Source organism: Strix uralensis, chromosome 3, assembly GCF_047716275.1.
Source record: "Strix uralensis isolate ZFMK-TIS-50842 chromosome 3, bStrUra1, whole genome shotgun sequence".
In the NCBI taxonomy this organism is placed as follows: Eukaryota; Metazoa; Chordata; class Aves; order Strigiformes; family Strigidae; genus Strix; species Strix uralensis.
The window spans coordinates 94,313,369-94,330,442 of record NC_133974.1 but is presented as its reverse complement, the minus strand read 5'-3'; the positions used below and the strand labels follow the sequence as shown (position 1 = coordinate 94,330,442).

Genomic DNA, 17,074 nt, shown 5'->3' with positions numbered 1-17,074 from the left:
ACTACAGCTCCGTTACTCGAGCAAAGCCAGGACGGGTTCTGTAAGGCCAGTGATGGTAAAGCTTTTCACACAGTAAGAGCCTAATACATGTCTATAGATTATTTATCATGAGGATTTCAAACACTAATTGAGCTGTCTTGTACTTCACACTAGTCTTGAAACTTGGGGGTTTACAGCTCAGTACACAGGCATAAATGCTTAATCTAAAACCCCAAAAATATAGTAGTACCAAGGGACAGGACTATACTCTTTGGGAAGTGTCGTTTATGATTATCTAGCTGCTATAAAGTATATGTCTAAATATGTGAAGTTAATTACAGCAAAAGGGACTGGCAGGAGGGAAGGAGGACTGAGCAGGAAGCAAAACATGGACTAGTCAGAGCATCTCTTTTGGGGAAAAAAAAACACTTAAATGGGGGTGGGACACAGCTGGATTATTAAATTGCCTGTTACATATTCTGCACAGTTAAAGGTCAGTTGTTGCACCTAAGGCTCACCACGCACTAACATGGTAGATTACATGTGCAAGAGAAAAGCGATTGTCAGATCTTGGAACCCATGATGAAACTGCACACCGTCCCTCTGTGACAGCCCCTTTCCGCAATCCAGTAGCAGTCCTCCTCAGCTACTCCTGCTCTGTTGATAAACAATATATTGCTCTGAAAGTGTCTGATTATCACACTACATGACAGCAACCTTCCAACAGAAAGCAGCAAGTCGAACCTGCATCAAGCCTGCTGTGCATCAACCATGACTAGCCCCGAGTTGTAACCTAAACCCTGGCTGCCAGACAGAAAGTGCTCGATGCCATCCCCAGACAGGTAACACACCGTTCAGGGCTTGACATCTCCAAGGGGACATTCAGATGTACAATCAAGTAGAAGAAAGGATCCAGACCTTCGACCAAAGGAGAGCACAGTATTAAAAATAAGGACATCTTTTCCAGAAGCTCAGTAGTTTGCCTGACACTTCTGTATGCCTAGTCATCAGCTCTGTATCCAATAAGTAGTTTTACTGAGGAACTTAGTGAACTGGCAAGAGAGGTCTGGTTTTGTCATGAAATGCTTCTGTAAGTGAACAGGATTATTACTTAACCTCTCTCTGTGGACCTTTACACACTATGCACATACCAGTAACAGTGGAAGTGGTTTGGTATGCCACTTGTGTTCTTCATATTCTAGTGAAAACAGGTCACGCTCACAAATCACTCCAAAGTACTACTCAGTTACTAGCAGAAGCGTTATCCTTCTCTGCAATATGCATAAACACCAACATAGCAAAATAAATATATTTAGCAAAATGAAACGAGCAAAAAAAGGCGCAGCAACACGGAAGAGATACACAGTAAAAAAATTTGCAGTCCTAGGTAACCAGAGTATCTTCCTCCTACTCCTCTTCATCGGGAATGCCTGTTCCAACATCAGCCTATTTCACAAGCGTTTTGAGGAACCCCCTTCTCTCAGACATCCTAGAGAGCACATTCACAAAAGAAACTTTCAAGAGCACATATAGAAAATGAACATTAAAAGAGAAAGAGGAAAACTCAAGATGTAATGACTCCTTCACAAAAGAAACATTACACTAAGATTTTAAGAAAGTTGCCTGGCCCACAGATCAGCCCTACCTCCCCTCTCAGCACTACCAACCAAATCTGTCAGAATGCACTACTTCCTTAGGACAGCATCATCATTCATGCACCTTTTTAATAGAATCTTTCTTTAGTGGAAGAAGTTAAGAGGTATGATTGTACCTACTAGATTACCATTGGAGTAGCCACAGGCTTGAAGAGTTAGGTTGTCTTTTATCAACTCCTGAATACACCAGTCTTTCAAATAACTTTAAAACAGTCACACTGCTTACAGCAATCAAAACATGGAGCAAAGTCATTAAAATGAGATAGTCTGTGTTTTCTCAAAAAAAATCTAAGACAACTAGGAGAGACATTCATCTCAGTGGTTGCACCAAGGAGCTTAATGCAGAAGTGGATTTATATTTTCCTTCTTAAACAAAATAAACATAGAAACAAGAAAGTACATACAAATAGCCAAAGAAATACTACAGATGAGAAGGGCTTCCCCCATCTTCTCACAGTGTAAAACAGTCCTTTCCATGTAACACCCAAGTCAAAAGCATATGCCACTGAAAATGGAACTTCATAGACAACTTCATGAGAGGATGAGGCAAGACTTGCTCAATCTCTTAGGGGTGAGTGATTTGCTGTGAGGGTAGTACAACCCATGGCTCAACAGCAATGTTTTGTAAACAATAAAACTAAATGCTTCCTCCTGTGCCTTGTGGTTGCCTACAGATGCGGCTTTCCTACCCTGCCAACAGGACATTTCACTAATTCAGATAGCAGCACTTCTGAAGAGGCAGGTTCCTCTCTGCTGCTGACAAGAACTATATGCGTTCCTGAAGTCATTGCTAACAACTTCTGGATGCGTTGCTTCCCAGTTCTAAAACCCTTTATGCAAAAGCATGAAGAGGGAACAAACCAAAGATACTGTAGGAAAAGCGCACTAGCTAAGGAATTCTGGCAGATTTCATCTTTTCCATCCCTATCTTAACAGAAAATGAGTAACATCAAGAGAGGAAACTAATGGCCAGCAGCTCAGCTTACAATGCATTTAAGCACTTAAGACTGACAGGATCCATAACCCACCCTTTGTTACCTTTACTGCCAGAGGCCTGGGATGACTCTAGCTGCCATATGAAATTCAAGAGGAAAACCCCCGTTGGCACTTTTTCATGATATACCACTCCTGCCTGCTGGTGGGGATGGCCAAGTTCTCAAATACTCTCTCTTGGGCCACTCCCTCTGTTTCCTGAAATAAGTGAAGCTGATGTACACATTTAAACATGTCATTCACTAAGGAAAGGGCAGTGATGCATACAAACTATTACATTACACCAAGCCGGTCACAAGCGATCATAAAAGCCTAGGTTCTGTATGTCAACCTTCTAGCATAACAGCAGTTTGTTCTCTCACAATCCCAGTCTTGTTTTAGAGATCAAGCTTCGGTACATTCATTTAAAAAATAAGGTCCTTCCTCCAAATGCTGCTAGTTGTCAGCTCCAGCCTCTTCAGAGTCTCTCTTCCCAGATGTCCAGTTCACTCATCCAGCAGTAGTCAACCAAACACCATTAGGTTGGTTCTGGGCAGCACACAGGCAAACGAGTCTGCAGTAATAGTGTTTAGATAATGTAGTAGCTTTCATTATAGTAAGAGTACTCAAGAGTCCTCACTGTCACAACTGCTCATCAACAAGATGGAGTAGATGGAAGAAATGATATTGCTGTCATTGTCCGTGGCTGGTTTCACCAACACTTTCTGTTTCTCTGCATTCAAAACACACAGATACAAAAGTTAGCAGTGATCACTGTACCCACAAACCCTAAATTACTAATTCTCTTTGAAACTTGCTGCCTCTCACTGCTAGTTTGCAGTAGGTCTTTCAAGCTGCAGGGCACAGGCCTTTTTCCGTTAAGATAGCACAGATGAGAAGGAGACATTCTCCATCCCTTCACTGGCACACAACTGGCAAGGGAAGCGGCCAACTATTACAGTGCCCTGCCAGGTAAGGAAAAGGGAAGGAACAAAACATGGTAAGGAGCTTTCAAACAAGTAATGGTTGTTCAGGACACTTATGGTCCCATCAAAACCTCCACACATTTAAGAGTGCAAGCAGTCCTAGCACTGTCCATTTTACTAAGGCTCTTGGAAAGGCTTCTTGGGAAGCTCTGATTGAGCTTCTCAAGTGCCACTTGCATCATTATTTCTCTTTCAGCTGGTTTCTTCTTAGGAATTCATGTTTAAATATGTTATGATGTTTAAATATGTTATTCATGGTTATCCTCATCTCAATCAAAACGTTTCCATCACTGAATAAAAAGACTGCACAAGAACAATTCATTCTTCTTCCTGAATTGTGTCATGGTGAAGTAAAATGATTTCCTACTAAGAGTCATTTATATAATTAGAACATCTATCACACATGAACCTAGGCTATGAGCTTATTTCCTTTTTGTGGAAAAAAGCATGAAGACCACTGGTTTACCATACAGAAATGAAGTGTGCTCCAATGAAGGCACCACTTCATCTAATCACCATTAGCTACCTGCTGAGACACTTCAACAGTGCTATGGCCTACTCTGCAATGTGCGTATTATACAAGAGCAGTGTCATTTCTGCAGAGGTGAAAGCAATTCACGAAGCCAAGCTGGGCAGCCTCTGAGCAGTGTAGCATTTCCTGAGGGAATCAGACTGAGTTGGTTAAATAGGTTATAATTTCAGGTTTGAAGTAACATGGCTTTATGATGTCACTATGTCACCATCAAGAATCTGAAACGTTTCAAAAGCATCTTTCCTTACGTAAAAGGCTTGACACATTGCAAAACAAAACATCATGCATTCAGTTCTACGAGGGGAAAACAAAACACTTACGGGAACACAGCAACAGAAATTTTTTAAGGGGTAGCAGAAAAAGACTTCTACATTTCAGCACCTAGATACCAGTGTTGAGTGCTCTAGAAACATATTTGGAAGAGGGAAGTAAAATAGAAATACCCCATACTGGAGTTTTACTGTGCATAACAGTGATGGCTTTACATATTTCAGATACAAGTAGGCAAGAGGTTATGCATTTAAGCCACAGTGGCTTTAATTCCAGAAAAGTTAACATGGCAGAGCAACTGCCAGTTCAGCCATACACTTAAGATGACACACCAACATTCCCTTCAGAGATTTTCTGCACAAATCTAGCACACAGAAAATAATTCAGAGTTCATCATCAGGCACTGCTCTGCTGAGTTTTTGCAATGATATTGTCAATAGTTTAATCAAAAGATGTCTGGCAAATTTTTCAAGGCCCATTCCATATAGTTTTACTTTTATTTAGTGATCACTTTGAAACAGCATAACCTTTAGCATGGTTAAGTTGTCCCACTCAATTCCACTGTGGAATTCATACCAAAGTCTTTTTCCAAACTTTTTATTACTTTTATTTTACTGTGCAGTAAACCTAGCTACAAAACATATCTTAACATTAATTTTCTAGTGTTTCTGCTGCATTCTCCGAGCATCTCCTCAGTATATAGGTGCCAAAGAAAGTTATACAAGATAGATGGAATGAGAGATTGTAGTCATCGTGCCACATCCACCCACCTCTCACCTTTCCGCTCTCTGATAAGGGTCAAGCGATGCTCTTTCTTTTCCACATCCAGTTTTTCTACCATCCTGTCAATGCAGTTATCCAGGACCAGAGAGCGTGTCTTTGATTTGATCTCCTGCCTGCAGATAGGGCACTCCACTTTACGTTTTGTCCACTCATTGATACAGTAGGAGCAGAAGCTGTGTGCACAGTTCAGAGTGACCGCCTGCAGAATTTGATGGAAGGATACTTATCAGAGCATGCTCACACAAGCATTGGCAAGAAAAAAATACTGAAGTCAGGAATGAACACTTAGATGAACACTTCCTCTAAGGGAAAGGGAGGAAAGAAGCCAAAAGCCTCTTTTTCTTTAGCCTTTGTAGGGGTTACACACAAAAACTCTCCCATGCCAGACTGCAGACAAGTTTTACAAATTAGTTAATGGGTTCACCGTAGATCATAGCAAGTCCAAAACACAGACAGAAATAGTTAACTTTATTATAAGTTTCCCCAATTTGGAAAGGATGAATTATAGAAAAACTCAGATACTGCAGAATAGCATCTTAACTTACTGAGAAACCAGAAATTAAAATTTCAGCTAGCTGTTAAGTCATTATAACAAGGCTAACACATCAGGTTTTCTGTAGTAGAAATGAATGTAATGAAACTGAAGAAGTTCTGGCAAAACACAAACAGAAGTAACAGTCCACATTTCAGGCATAGCCTATCACTCCTAGAATCAAATGAAGGCAGACCATTTTCTCAAAGAAAGAGTTTATCTGAACAGTATAAATGCTTCAGGACTTGACTGAACACTGCACCTCCCTTTCTTTACTAATCTCTTCCTATATCTAAAGCTGAAGCAGTCCAACCCTAGTCAACTTAAAGCAACATCTACTACAAAATGATTCTTCTCCAAGCAGGCTGTCAGCAGCAGCTCAGACCACCTGTTCAAAAACACCCCAAACTACATGCATTTTAGGATTAAGCACTCATCTCTATTTAGGTAGAGACATTAAAGCTGAACTTGCTGCCCAGAGTTAGGGCAGACAGACAGAATGGATTTCTGGACCAACCCGTACCCACAACTCACCATGGGTCTGCTGGGACTGTTAAACTAGAAAAGTAAAGAAATAAGCTTGATTATTGCTTTAATAGAACTAGGGGAAGCTTCTCAAGTCTTTACTGGCAAACCCATACCAGTTTAAACATACCTCAATAAAGTGCTCAGAACAGATTGTGCACTGCAACTCATTCTCCAACACATCATTCATCTGATTCAACACCTCTTCTTTTTGGGCTCTCACTTTTTCCTTCTCCTCCTAGTGGAAAAGTACATATGGTCATGTATCAACAAAGAACAAGGTTTTACTCAATGTAATATTGGCAGGAAGTGCATGCACAGGGGAAGGTAGTACAAGTAGGAAATCATACAGCTGCAAGTGTCCACATGTCAAACCTGTGTCTATTATATACTTAGATCCATAACCTCTCTCCTCTTTGTAGTCACAGCAGTATTGAGAATATTCCCACCCACTGCAGAGAACTTACAAGCAAGAACAGCAGCCGTTACCAAAATTCCCTTCAGCCTAAAGAAATTACCAGCTGGATCAATCTTTTCAGAATCTCTTTCAACCTCTTCCTGGCATGAGCTTGGCTTAAGTCAACAGAAAGTCTGACATAAAGAGCAAAGCACCCAACAGAAAAAATACCTCAAATATTAAGAAAAGGAAGCGTAAGAATTTAAGACATTTACTTCCATTTAACTGCCCAATAATTTTTTTTTGTTTAGAGTTAAATTAGGCTCCTAGGCACCTGCTCTATCTTCTAAAAATAACAGAGAAATTCTTCCAGTTGAAGCTATACTTGAAACAGCAACAGAGCTGCAAAGACAACAAAAAAACAACCCCATAAAGCAAACAGGCAGAAGTGGATAATGGGATAACTTCCAAGAGTAAAACACAGGAAAGGATCTCCTTAATTATTTTCCACTCATAACCTTGTGTCAAGGGCAGGAAGAACTGTGGCTTATCTCATTTGTTATTCAAATTCCATGTTGTTTCAGTCCTACACTCCCTTTTAGGACTGCTGCATCACTGCAGTTTTGCTTGAATGCACTCTAACTGAAAATGAAATACCTCACTTTTCAAACACACTTTTTTTTTTTTTTTTTTTTTTTTTTAAAGAAAGGGTGAAATGGGCCCACTTCTCCCACACAACACACAGTTCAGGTGCTCTGGGCTTTCTTTATCACTGAGAAAGATCTAGTAATGACTGTTCAACACCAATTTATGAACACAGCAAGGTTTATCCTGCCCCAATCCTGGAGTCAGCTGCCACCTCAAAATACAGGAGTTTTACACTATGGGAGACAAAGTACAGTCAAGACAAATGTTAAATAAACTATGTCCTCTGCTGCAGCATATCATGAATAAAATTGAGCACTTATGAATAAAATTGAGAATTCAGTTATTGCTTACCTTGGTTTCTTCCAGTTCTTTATTCTTTGCTCGAATTATCTCCTCAAAATCTTTTTTACTACGGCTCAGTTCTTCCATCAAAGCATGATGCTGTAACAATATCATCCCAGAAATTATACGAGTGCCATTATAAGCTATGTTATTAAATATACATGGCCATAATCATGAGGTTCAGCATACTCATTTCTCCTAATCTTCTCCTAAAAGAGCAACACATGTCTATATACAGAGTTGGGGTGTTAAGGCAGTTTAGCCTTAACTTAAAATTGAAATGTAGTGCCAGTTATTTATAACCTTCCCAGTGTCATGGCACTTCTCATTCTCTCTCCCGGGTTGTTCTTCCATTTCACTTAAGCTTTACAGCCACCATTTTGAGTACATCCAAGACACTGGAGTATCAAGGGGTATTTGACACCTAAGGACCACAAAAGCCTGTCACTGTGTGCAAGGTTACCTGAAGCTGTTTTCAGATTAGCTTTCCAAAAGGAAAGGCCTTTTGAAAAAAGCCTAGGAAACCTAAGTGTGTGGCAACCTTTCAGAAACATTCCTAACCAAGAGGGAAATTTTTTTCATCTGGTTAAAATTGCCAAAACAACTTCCCCAAAACAGATAACCAGCAGACAGACCTCACAAAGGACCACATTAAAATAGAAGTAATTGCAGCTACTTAACGCTTCCAATCTGAGTGCATATTCTCACAATATTTGTAGGCAAACAGCAACTCCCACAAAGTGAGGTCTGCCACTTTCTGACAGAAATTTGGGCTGTAGATGAAGATCATCCAATCCACACCTAAGGCAAAGTCCTTGTCTTCCACCAAGAGGCCACAGCAGTAATAAAGATTTAAATATCTGAGTTACACAGTCAGACCAAACCTAGACTCATAACTACTTGCCTCTTGCAGGACCTGGGCCAACTGCTCCTTCAGATTCTCTTCCCCATGTTGCCACTTTACTCCCTGGGGGGAAAAGAAAGGGGAAGAAAAAAAAAAAAACAACAAACACTTGAAGAAAGCAAGGGACTGTAAATTACTACCTTGCACGCTCTCTTTAGAGGATATGCTTAAAGAAACAACACTGGTTTTCAGCAAACCCTGAGACATCCCACGCTAGTGTTACACATGTACAACAGAAATTAAGATGTATCATTTACTGTGAAGAGCTAAAATGGATATATCATTCACATACTTGGAACACCTCCACATTATTCTAGCTCTAAAGACACCAGCATGTTCGTAGAAGCAGAGAGGTCAGCAACAGCTTAAGCATGAGAAAAAGCTGCAACTCTATCTTTGAGAACATTCAAAGAGGTCAGATGTACCTACAGCTCCAGCTGAACTTCCCATCGTGCCTAAGCACACAACTCCAGATTTTCCATACTTGCCCTTAGCAGCAGACTTTAAATGAAGTAACTGATAAATAATGAAACTCACTCCAATATGAATTCTTCCTTCCTTTAAACCAGATTTTGAGCAAACTCAAATAGAAAGACTTCAGCTTGTTATCTAAAAAAGCTACTTAACACACACACACACTGCTTGAAGACACAGATTGCAAGAAAGGGTTTTTTGCAAAGTATGAAAAAGCCCTTCCTCCCTCCAGGGATTAAGGCATACAATAATTCACTTGCTTGGAAAGGGAATGGATTTGCCGTGCAAACTGGGCATTAATTCATCCATATACCAAGAGAAATTTGCACTTCAGGTGAATACTTTTCAGCTTGTCCTCTCTATAACCACAGGAGATCAGGCAAAGACTTTTGATATTTTTATTTAAAAACATGCTTTTTTACTAACTGAAAGGCTTTACTATCTTGCTGTAATGAACCTGTTTGTAAAAAAAAAATTTAAATATTATTTTGCACCTTCTTCTTAATTCCCCATGCAACCCAATCCCTTCTGTGTCCACACTTTCTTTTGGCACACAGGCGTGAATGTGAAATACTTCAAAAACAGTTTTAACAGCAGTAATTCACACAAACATTATTTGTGTTACCGTATGGTCCAAGATCATATTTTGGATCAATGTTTTATATTAGGCATTCCATAAAAATGAAAAGATACAGGCCAAAAAGATTACCACCATTATACCTCTAGCTTCTGCTGCTGTTTCGAGAATGTCCTCTCCAGCTCTTCCACCTGCTGCTGATGATGCTCTTGTTCCGTGCACAGCTGGTCCTGCAAATCCCGGAGCTCCTGCTCCATTGCCAGGATCTCCTTCTGAGTGTACTTCCTGCGCTTCTGCTTCACACTCAGAACTGCTGTCTGCTTCTCCTGCACTTTGACCTTTAACTTCATTATATCTACTAGAGTTTTCCTCAGCATTTCCAAGCCAGTCCATGACTCTGCAAGACCAGAGCCCTTCTGGTCCTTATGGGGGACAGGCACGGCTTTATCGGAGTGCACAGAGCTACTACGCACTGGACCACTATCCCCCTTGCTTGGTCCAGGAGAAGGCAGCTTGACATCCATCTTCTCTGTTAACTGTTTGGCCTCTTCTACTCTTTCCCATGATTTACACAGAGGTTCATTGTCACACGACACTCTGTCTCTTTTGGATCTGGAGTTTGAAGGGCCTTCTGATCCGGACGTCTCCAATTCCTCCAAACTAAATTTACGTTTAGTTCTTGAACTCTTAGCTTTCCCCAGGTCATTCCTTTGGGCTAAAAAGGGTTTGATTTTCTCCCATTCCTCTTTAATTACTTCATACTCATATTCAGCAGCCTCTTTGTTTTCCAAAGGTACTCCCAACTGGATATGGTCTCCTTCAGTGATAGGATAGGCTTTTGAGGGATCCAGGCGCTGTTTGTTAAGCCAGACTCCATTTAGACTCTGCAAATGAACAGAGAATCAGCAACATTTAATATGCAGTTACAGAGTCCTCTGCAAGTTATTCATGGCAACTGTAAACATATCCAACCTCTTCAGTGTTGCAATCAGAACAAGCCACCTCTTTAAATAAACTTTGCAATATCCAATTTATTGGCTTAGTGTCCCATTTATTACAGTTATTGCATTATATTATTTACCGTGCATTATTCTTGCATTACAGATTTTGTGTACAAGCACTAAGAACAACATTAATATACGTGCTTGTGCAGAAAGAAAAGAATAAACTCTAAGGGGGAAAAAACTGCCCAAAAGCTTCAGAAATAAGAACTAATCAATAAAAAGAAGACTCTGCAATAGATCATTGTCAAGAACATAAAATAGTGCAGTAATTATTCTTCACAATTAATGTCACCTGAAATTCAAGAAGAAACTAGAAAAGAAAAAGCATAGCTTATACTGCTTAAAGAAAAAAAAAAAAGAGACAGTTCCCCATAAATACAAGACGAATATAAACAAGAAGAAAAATGTTCTTCTAGAGATAATGTTCAAAGCAGAAGAAGTTTTTAAATTAGACGCTAGCTTGAGAAATAGTTTTGAAAAACAGTGGAACTAATCCATACTCAAGATGAACTGCACAACTGACCTATCTCAAAGATTCAACAGAACTGGTAGCAGTGATAACACAGAGGAAATATTAATCTACCACAGATGTTTCAAAGCATGCAATAACTGTAAGTTTTTAAGTTTATGCAAGTACTTCAACAGTTCTGTTTAAGAGCAGTGTAATTTTAATAGTAGCCACTCTATTCCCTTCTGACTAATCTGCTGCTGACGCGACATGCAAACATTTTTGTTCTACCAGTGCTGCTTTAAAGAAGTTACTGATTTTACAGTTTTCAGCCCCAATGAGAAAGTGGAGATCATGATACAAAAACCAGATTACCAAAGTCAAAGTGAGACTTAGCGGAGGACTCTGATGTCAGCACTTTATTCTAATGAGCTGAGGAGGACTTTCAGAAGAAACTTATTTGAACATAACATGAAGCATGGTTTTTCTAACAACAGATTCTTGTTGTAGTTGATTACAATTAAAGCAACTGTGTCACTAGAATAGGGAGTATCAGTTTATCCTCTCATTAGCAGCACAAGAACATTATCCTTTTGAATACTGCCAAAATTCATAGGGCTTTTTTGAGAAAGCAACACAAAACAGGTTCACAGACTACCCTTGGCAAGACTACAATTGCCTGAACAATGCTAAACCAAGAGACAAATCTATACAGAAAGCAATACAGTTTGCATCCCAAATGCAGCAGACCAAAGCTTCCTGCTGAAAGTGCACAACAGGCAAGACACATTCCCATGGACCTTCAATCATACTTATACCATATTATATCACAGCTCATACATTGTTTGAGCCCAAACAGGTCACTCTTCTTCAGTGAATCTGAGTACAAGGTCTTTAATCAGCCTCTGTACCTTGTTATCCTTGACAGTCCACTGTCCTTCTGCATTTTGCTGGAAAACACAGTGCTTACGAGAAATCATCAAGGGACAGGTTTTTGACACCAGCTGGTATGTGAGATCTAATCCTCGGCCTATAGTTACCTGAAAATAAAGAGTTTAGTAACTGTAATCAGCAACAACATGGTAAATTCAGTTTATGTCATTTCAGTTTAAGTAGTACAGCAGAAATCTATCTAGATTAGCATTTTATAGCTACTTAAAAGTCTAGGATAATATGATTTTTTTTTTTGCATTTAAATTCAAGAGTATATAGAAAATGAAAACCTGCAAGTTTGAAGCCTTTCTCCCCCAACAAGGAACATTTGATTGTTCTAAGCCAGGTTACAGCCTTGGTTTCATGGAAATCTTCCCCAACAACAAAGCTGCTCAAAGCCACTCTCAATCCATCCATGTCCCACCTTAGTGATTACCTAACTAAACACCATTTCTTCAAACCAGTAAAATTGTTTATGAGTCTCCAGATTATTTCTTACCTTCTTTTGCTAGCTGCATCTGTTCAACTGTCTGTGAACAGGAAAGACACAGGAAAAAATGGCCAGAAAATTGCCATCAAAAAAATGCACATGTAACTGCGCCCTAAACGCACAATACTTTTGTAAATCACACCATCAATCTTACAGCTCAGCAACTACGCTACACGCAGTTCATAACCAGTAGTGAAAGTGATCTAAATAATCTGATTAGACTCTAATATCATTTTCTGGAAGAAGGAACATAATTTAATCATACCGTTTCACAGTATCTTATTAAATCTGATCTAATTGCAGGCTGACATTTAAAGAACAGCTCTAAAGCACAGCCCTCCACTGCCTCTTCTGCAAGATCTGATAATCATACGCACTCTTCTTATTCATCTGTGCATTGCACAAGTTTTCAGTCAATTTATCATGTAATTGGACAACTGCATGGATCCAATGGAATACAGCAGAAAAAGCAGAACAAACACCTTTTAGCAGAAACCCACAGTTAAATCTGGTGAAGAATATTATAAAAGTGCACTCCAGTTTTTATGCATTAAATGAAGGCTGTCCTTCTTTCTTCCTGTAACCCCAATTCATTTGCATCATACCTTCCAACTCCTACAAGATGGCGAGATGCTGCTGTCAAGAACAGTTCATTTGCTACACGTTACCTGAGGAGGTCCCACCCAAGTTTAAAGCAAGAACCTGGACTCCCATGTCATAACTAAATGCAAGGAAGCAAACTAAGATCATGAAAGCAAACTTAACCATGTGGGTCTCTACCTCTTAAATGCTTCATATACACATTAGTGTTCTGTCAACTTGGGTTGCATATGTAAGAAGTACAGAGACTCAGGTGGATAAAGACTCCTGTTATTAACACTCAGTCACACGTATCAGATACAATTAAGACCAGGTAGGGTCAGTCACAAAACTTCCAAACTTCCCCTTGATCAAGTTCAGGGAGCAGTGGAGGGCTGAGACGTTGCCACTTGTGGGCTGGAGTTCACTGCTGCCCACAGCAGTACTGGCAGACCACAGCACACCCCCACGCCTCAGCAGCGCAGTTTGGCACCGACACTTAAAGCACAAACCGCTTTCACTGGGGATAACAGGCCAGCCTGTGGTCTGCAGTACCATCAGTCACCCTGTTGCCTGTGACAAGGACTGTCACAGTGTGCAGACAACCAGAGCAATAACGTCTCAAATTAGATACTCTGCACAACAGAGTATCTGTGCGACAGAGCCCTGGCTGCACGTTTTGCAGATGTATTAACTCGAGTCTGAATTTCACAGAGCCTGCTCGCACTCCTCCTGGCTTCACATCCACGATGGGAGAGTAACAAAACTGTGTGTTTGCTTCAAGAGTTACCTAGCGCTGAAAGACAAGAGGGGTACCTTTTGCAGGGCATAAGCACAAAGGAATTAGGTACAGCATGAAGCCACAACACCTCACTACTTGATTTTAACCGCCAGAACAGCAATCCTCCTACAGCACCCCAACTTCAACACACATCTCTGCCGGCTGGGTTTAAGGGAAAGATACTAGGGCCCATTTGGGCTTTTCAATTGAAAAAACACGATTACTGAAAAAGAGTTATTCCTGTATCATACCAAAATATAACAAACATTTAAAACATAACCTTGCTTACACCTGAGTAACTCCAGCAACAAAACTCAAACACGTTACATACTATTAACCTCAACAAAGCATCACCCTGTTAATTAGGCTGAGGATTTTTCCCGCCCTTACGTTACTGCATCACACAAACAACTCATGCCTAAATACGAGATCGTGTTAAAAGAGATTAACAACCGAAATTTGGCAAATCAGACTCCAACGCCCGCTCTCCACTCCCTCGCACATTACCGGTGCCGAAACGCACCCGACCCCGCCGCTGCTCCCTCACGCCGCCTCCACCGGGAGCGCCGGGCAGGGCCCCGCCGCGCCGCCCTCCGGGGAGGCCAGGCGTGCACTGGGGTGAACGGCCGGCTCCGCCCAACAGCCATTTAACAACCGCTGCCCGTTCACCGGGCCGAGGCGGGGCTTCTTTATCCTGGGAAGCGCGTTAAGGCAAGGAGGCTCCGTAAACAAAGCGCACCGCGGGCCGCTCGCCCCCTGCCCCGGGCGGCCCGGGGAGGCGCAGGCCGCGACAGGGCTCAGGCCCAGCAGCACCGGTAACGGCTCCCCGCCCCAGGTGGCACCGATGGCTGTGCCTCAGCCGCCCGCTCCAAGGGCCCGGAGCCCGGGGGGAGCCCGGCGCGGCGCGGCTCACCTGCGTGCCGGCCTCCAGCAGGAGCCAGTCACCGCTGGCCCCGACGCGGCGGAGGCACCATGCCAGGCGCGAGGCCCCGCGCGCCGCCATACCACCCCTCCGCCCGTCGCGACAGGCGGGAGCAATCGCTGCGGCAGCAGCGCCGGCGGTCTCGCAAGAGGAGAGGGCGGCGCACGGCGGCGCGCAGCCTGACTAATCGAACCCGGAACATGAGGAGAGGCCGCGCATGCGCTCTAGGAGGCAACAGGGCCGATGGCGGCGGCTCCCTCCGCAGCCGTGGTGGTCATCCGCGACCCCGTTGCCGCCCTTCTCCCCGCCCCTTCCGGAAGTCGCGGCGCCGCCTTCCGCCCTCGGCAGCCATGGCGGCGGCTGGCCGGCTGCGGCGGCGGCTGTTGCTGGCTGTGCCGTGGCGCTGGCGCTGCAGCCCCTGCCGCGGGGGTGCCGGCTGCCCGCCGGCGGGGCAGGTCCGCGCCGCCTTCCTCCGCTTCTTCCAGGAGCGCCACGGCCACCTCCGCCTGCCCTCGGCTCCTGTGCGGCCCCGCGGCGACCCGCGCCTCCTCTTCGTCAACGCGGGCATGAACCAGGTGCTCCCGTCATCTTCATCGGCCTCGCCCGGGCTGGGGCTCCGGCCCTTCTCGCCTGCGGTCCGCCCCCGCGGGTCTCCTCCACCGCCTTCCCGGTGCCCCCGCGTCTGCGGGGGAGCGCGGCCTGTCACGGGTGACCGCTTTCACGGCGGTGTCCTGCGGTGGGGTGGGCTTACCGCGCCGCTGCCCTCCCGTTCGCCTCGCCTAGCGTCACGCCTGGGTTTCAGGAGCCCCGGGCAGAGCCCCCAGCGCTGGGCGGCATCTAGCAATAGCGGGCGCCTCTCTGCCTTGATTTCTAGTTCAAGCCCATTTTCCTGGGCACGGCGCACCCCCGGAGCGAGCTGGCACAGCACCGGCGGGTGGTGAACAGCCAGAAGTGCGTCCGTGCCGGAGGGAAGCACAACGACTTGGAGGACGTGGGCCGTGATACTTACCATCACACGTTCTTTGAGATGCTGGGGAACTGGTCCTTTGGGGATTACTTTAAGGTGAGGCAATAGGAGCGAGCCCCCTCCAGGGGGAAACGTGGCCTTGCTTTCAGAGCTGCGCTGTAGTTCTGCCCAGTAGTGCAGTAGGACTGTCTGTGGAAGGCATTTTGGTAAGCTCCAAGTTACTTTGTGGGAGCTCTGTGGCCTGGAGCAGAGGTAAGTGGTAGCTGGTGTGCTGAATCACTAAATGTGCCCAGCAGACTCTCAAAGTGCACAACCTTTTGCAGCTGTGAACAACACATATAAATCAAAGGTTTCTGCGTGAATGCCTGTGTTAACTATTTAATATGGTAAACAGGTTTCTAGTTCATTTGATACTTGTTACTAGAAAGTTTGAAAAGGGAAGGAAGATGAAAGATGCTAGTTGTTTTGCTAGAGAGTACATTTTTTCCTTGGAAAGAAAGTAATTGGTGTAACTCTGCTGGTGAGCACATGGGCATAGACCATGCTGTGATCCTGAGGGTCTCCCAGCAGTTCAGGAATGTCAGTTTTCCACAGGCAGCAGTGAGCTGTCTCACTCACCTGACCCTCATCCTGCACCTTAAAATTGGATGGGGAGAGAGCAGCTGAAATTAACTTCTTTGATGTTTAACTCCTATTCTAAAGAGCCTTCCTGCATCACTATGCGTCCTGGATTACTGTGCTTCATTTATGTTCCCTGCCTGCTCAGGAGGAGGCATGTAGCATGGCCTGGGAGCTCTTGACAGAGGTCTACGAGATCCCCAGAGATCGTCTCTACGTCACCTATTTTGGTGGAGACTCCTCGCTGGGGCTGAGCGCAGATGAGGAGTGCAGAGACATATGGCTCCGCCTGGGGTAAGTGTGTTAGAGAAGAGGTTCTGAGCAGTAGGTGCTGATGTTTCATCCATAGTCTTCCATTTGCTCTTTAGTTGATGGGAATCAGATGCAAGGGCCAAAAGCTGCATTTTAAACTCATTTCTGGTTTGGGCTGTTAAAAGTCAGCTGGGCTCTGGGGATCTTGACCTTTAAGCTGTTTCTCAGATGTTTTCAGTCTGGGGGACTGTGTGCCTAAGACTGGGTGGCCTGGAATGAAGTGTGCGAAGGATCTCCGATCCTTCGCTGCTTCTCCATCGTGAGCTGTGGAGAGAACATTCTCCTCTGAAACCTGACTATGGCTGCTTCAATGAGAGGATGAAGCTGTTGCAGAGAGCACTACTGTGCTTTGGGAGCTTGTTGCAGGCTGTACATGGGCTTTGAACCCAAGGCAGCCAGCTCTGTGCTGCTGTTGGTGTTCAGCCTTGTCCGCTGCGATCAGGT

General features: G+C 43.6%; 2 protein-coding genes across 8 annotated transcripts in view; one reads left to right on the top strand and one right to left on the bottom strand.

Moving 5' to 3' along the window:
- Positions 1–1,277: 1,277 nt before the first annotated feature.
- Positions 1,278–14,900, bottom strand: RNF8 (ring finger protein 8). 6 transcript variants are annotated; one of them, XM_074863457.1, is made up of 9 exons: positions 14,725–14,868; positions 12,461–12,491; positions 11,940–12,068; positions 9,720–10,460; positions 8,526–8,588; positions 7,631–7,720; positions 6,365–6,472; positions 5,172–5,376; positions 1,278–3,339 (listed from the first exon to the last, which is right to left on the bottom strand). In XM_074863457.1, exons 3-9 carry the CDS (start codon positions 12,006–12,008, stop codon positions 3,233–3,235), a joined length of 1,383 nt encoding a protein of 460 aa, XP_074719558.1. In that variant the 5' UTR covers positions 12,009–12,068; positions 12,461–12,491; positions 14,725–14,868; the 3' UTR covers positions 1,278–3,232. The 6 variants fall into 6 exon arrangements, with proteins under 6 accessions (XP_074719558.1, XP_074719559.1, XP_074719556.1 ...); XM_074863458.1 differs by lacking the exon at positions 14,725–14,868 and adding an exon at positions 14,335–14,685; XM_074863455.1 differs by lacking the exon at positions 12,461–12,491 and having other exon boundaries at positions 5,165–5,376; positions 14,725–14,900.
- The window catches only part of AARS2 (alanyl-tRNA synthetase 2, mitochondrial), a 19,124-nt gene continuing 16,833 nt past the window's right edge, over positions 14,784–17,074 (top strand). For both annotated transcript variants that reach the window (XM_074863444.1, XM_074863445.1), the window contains exons 1-3: positions 14,784–15,308; positions 15,608–15,796; positions 16,467–16,612. In XM_074863444.1, coding sequence (XP_074719545.1) covers positions 14,784–15,308; positions 15,608–15,796; positions 16,467–16,612 — 860 coding nt within the window. The remainder of the gene's footprint in view (positions 15,309–15,607; positions 15,797–16,466; positions 16,613–17,074) is intronic.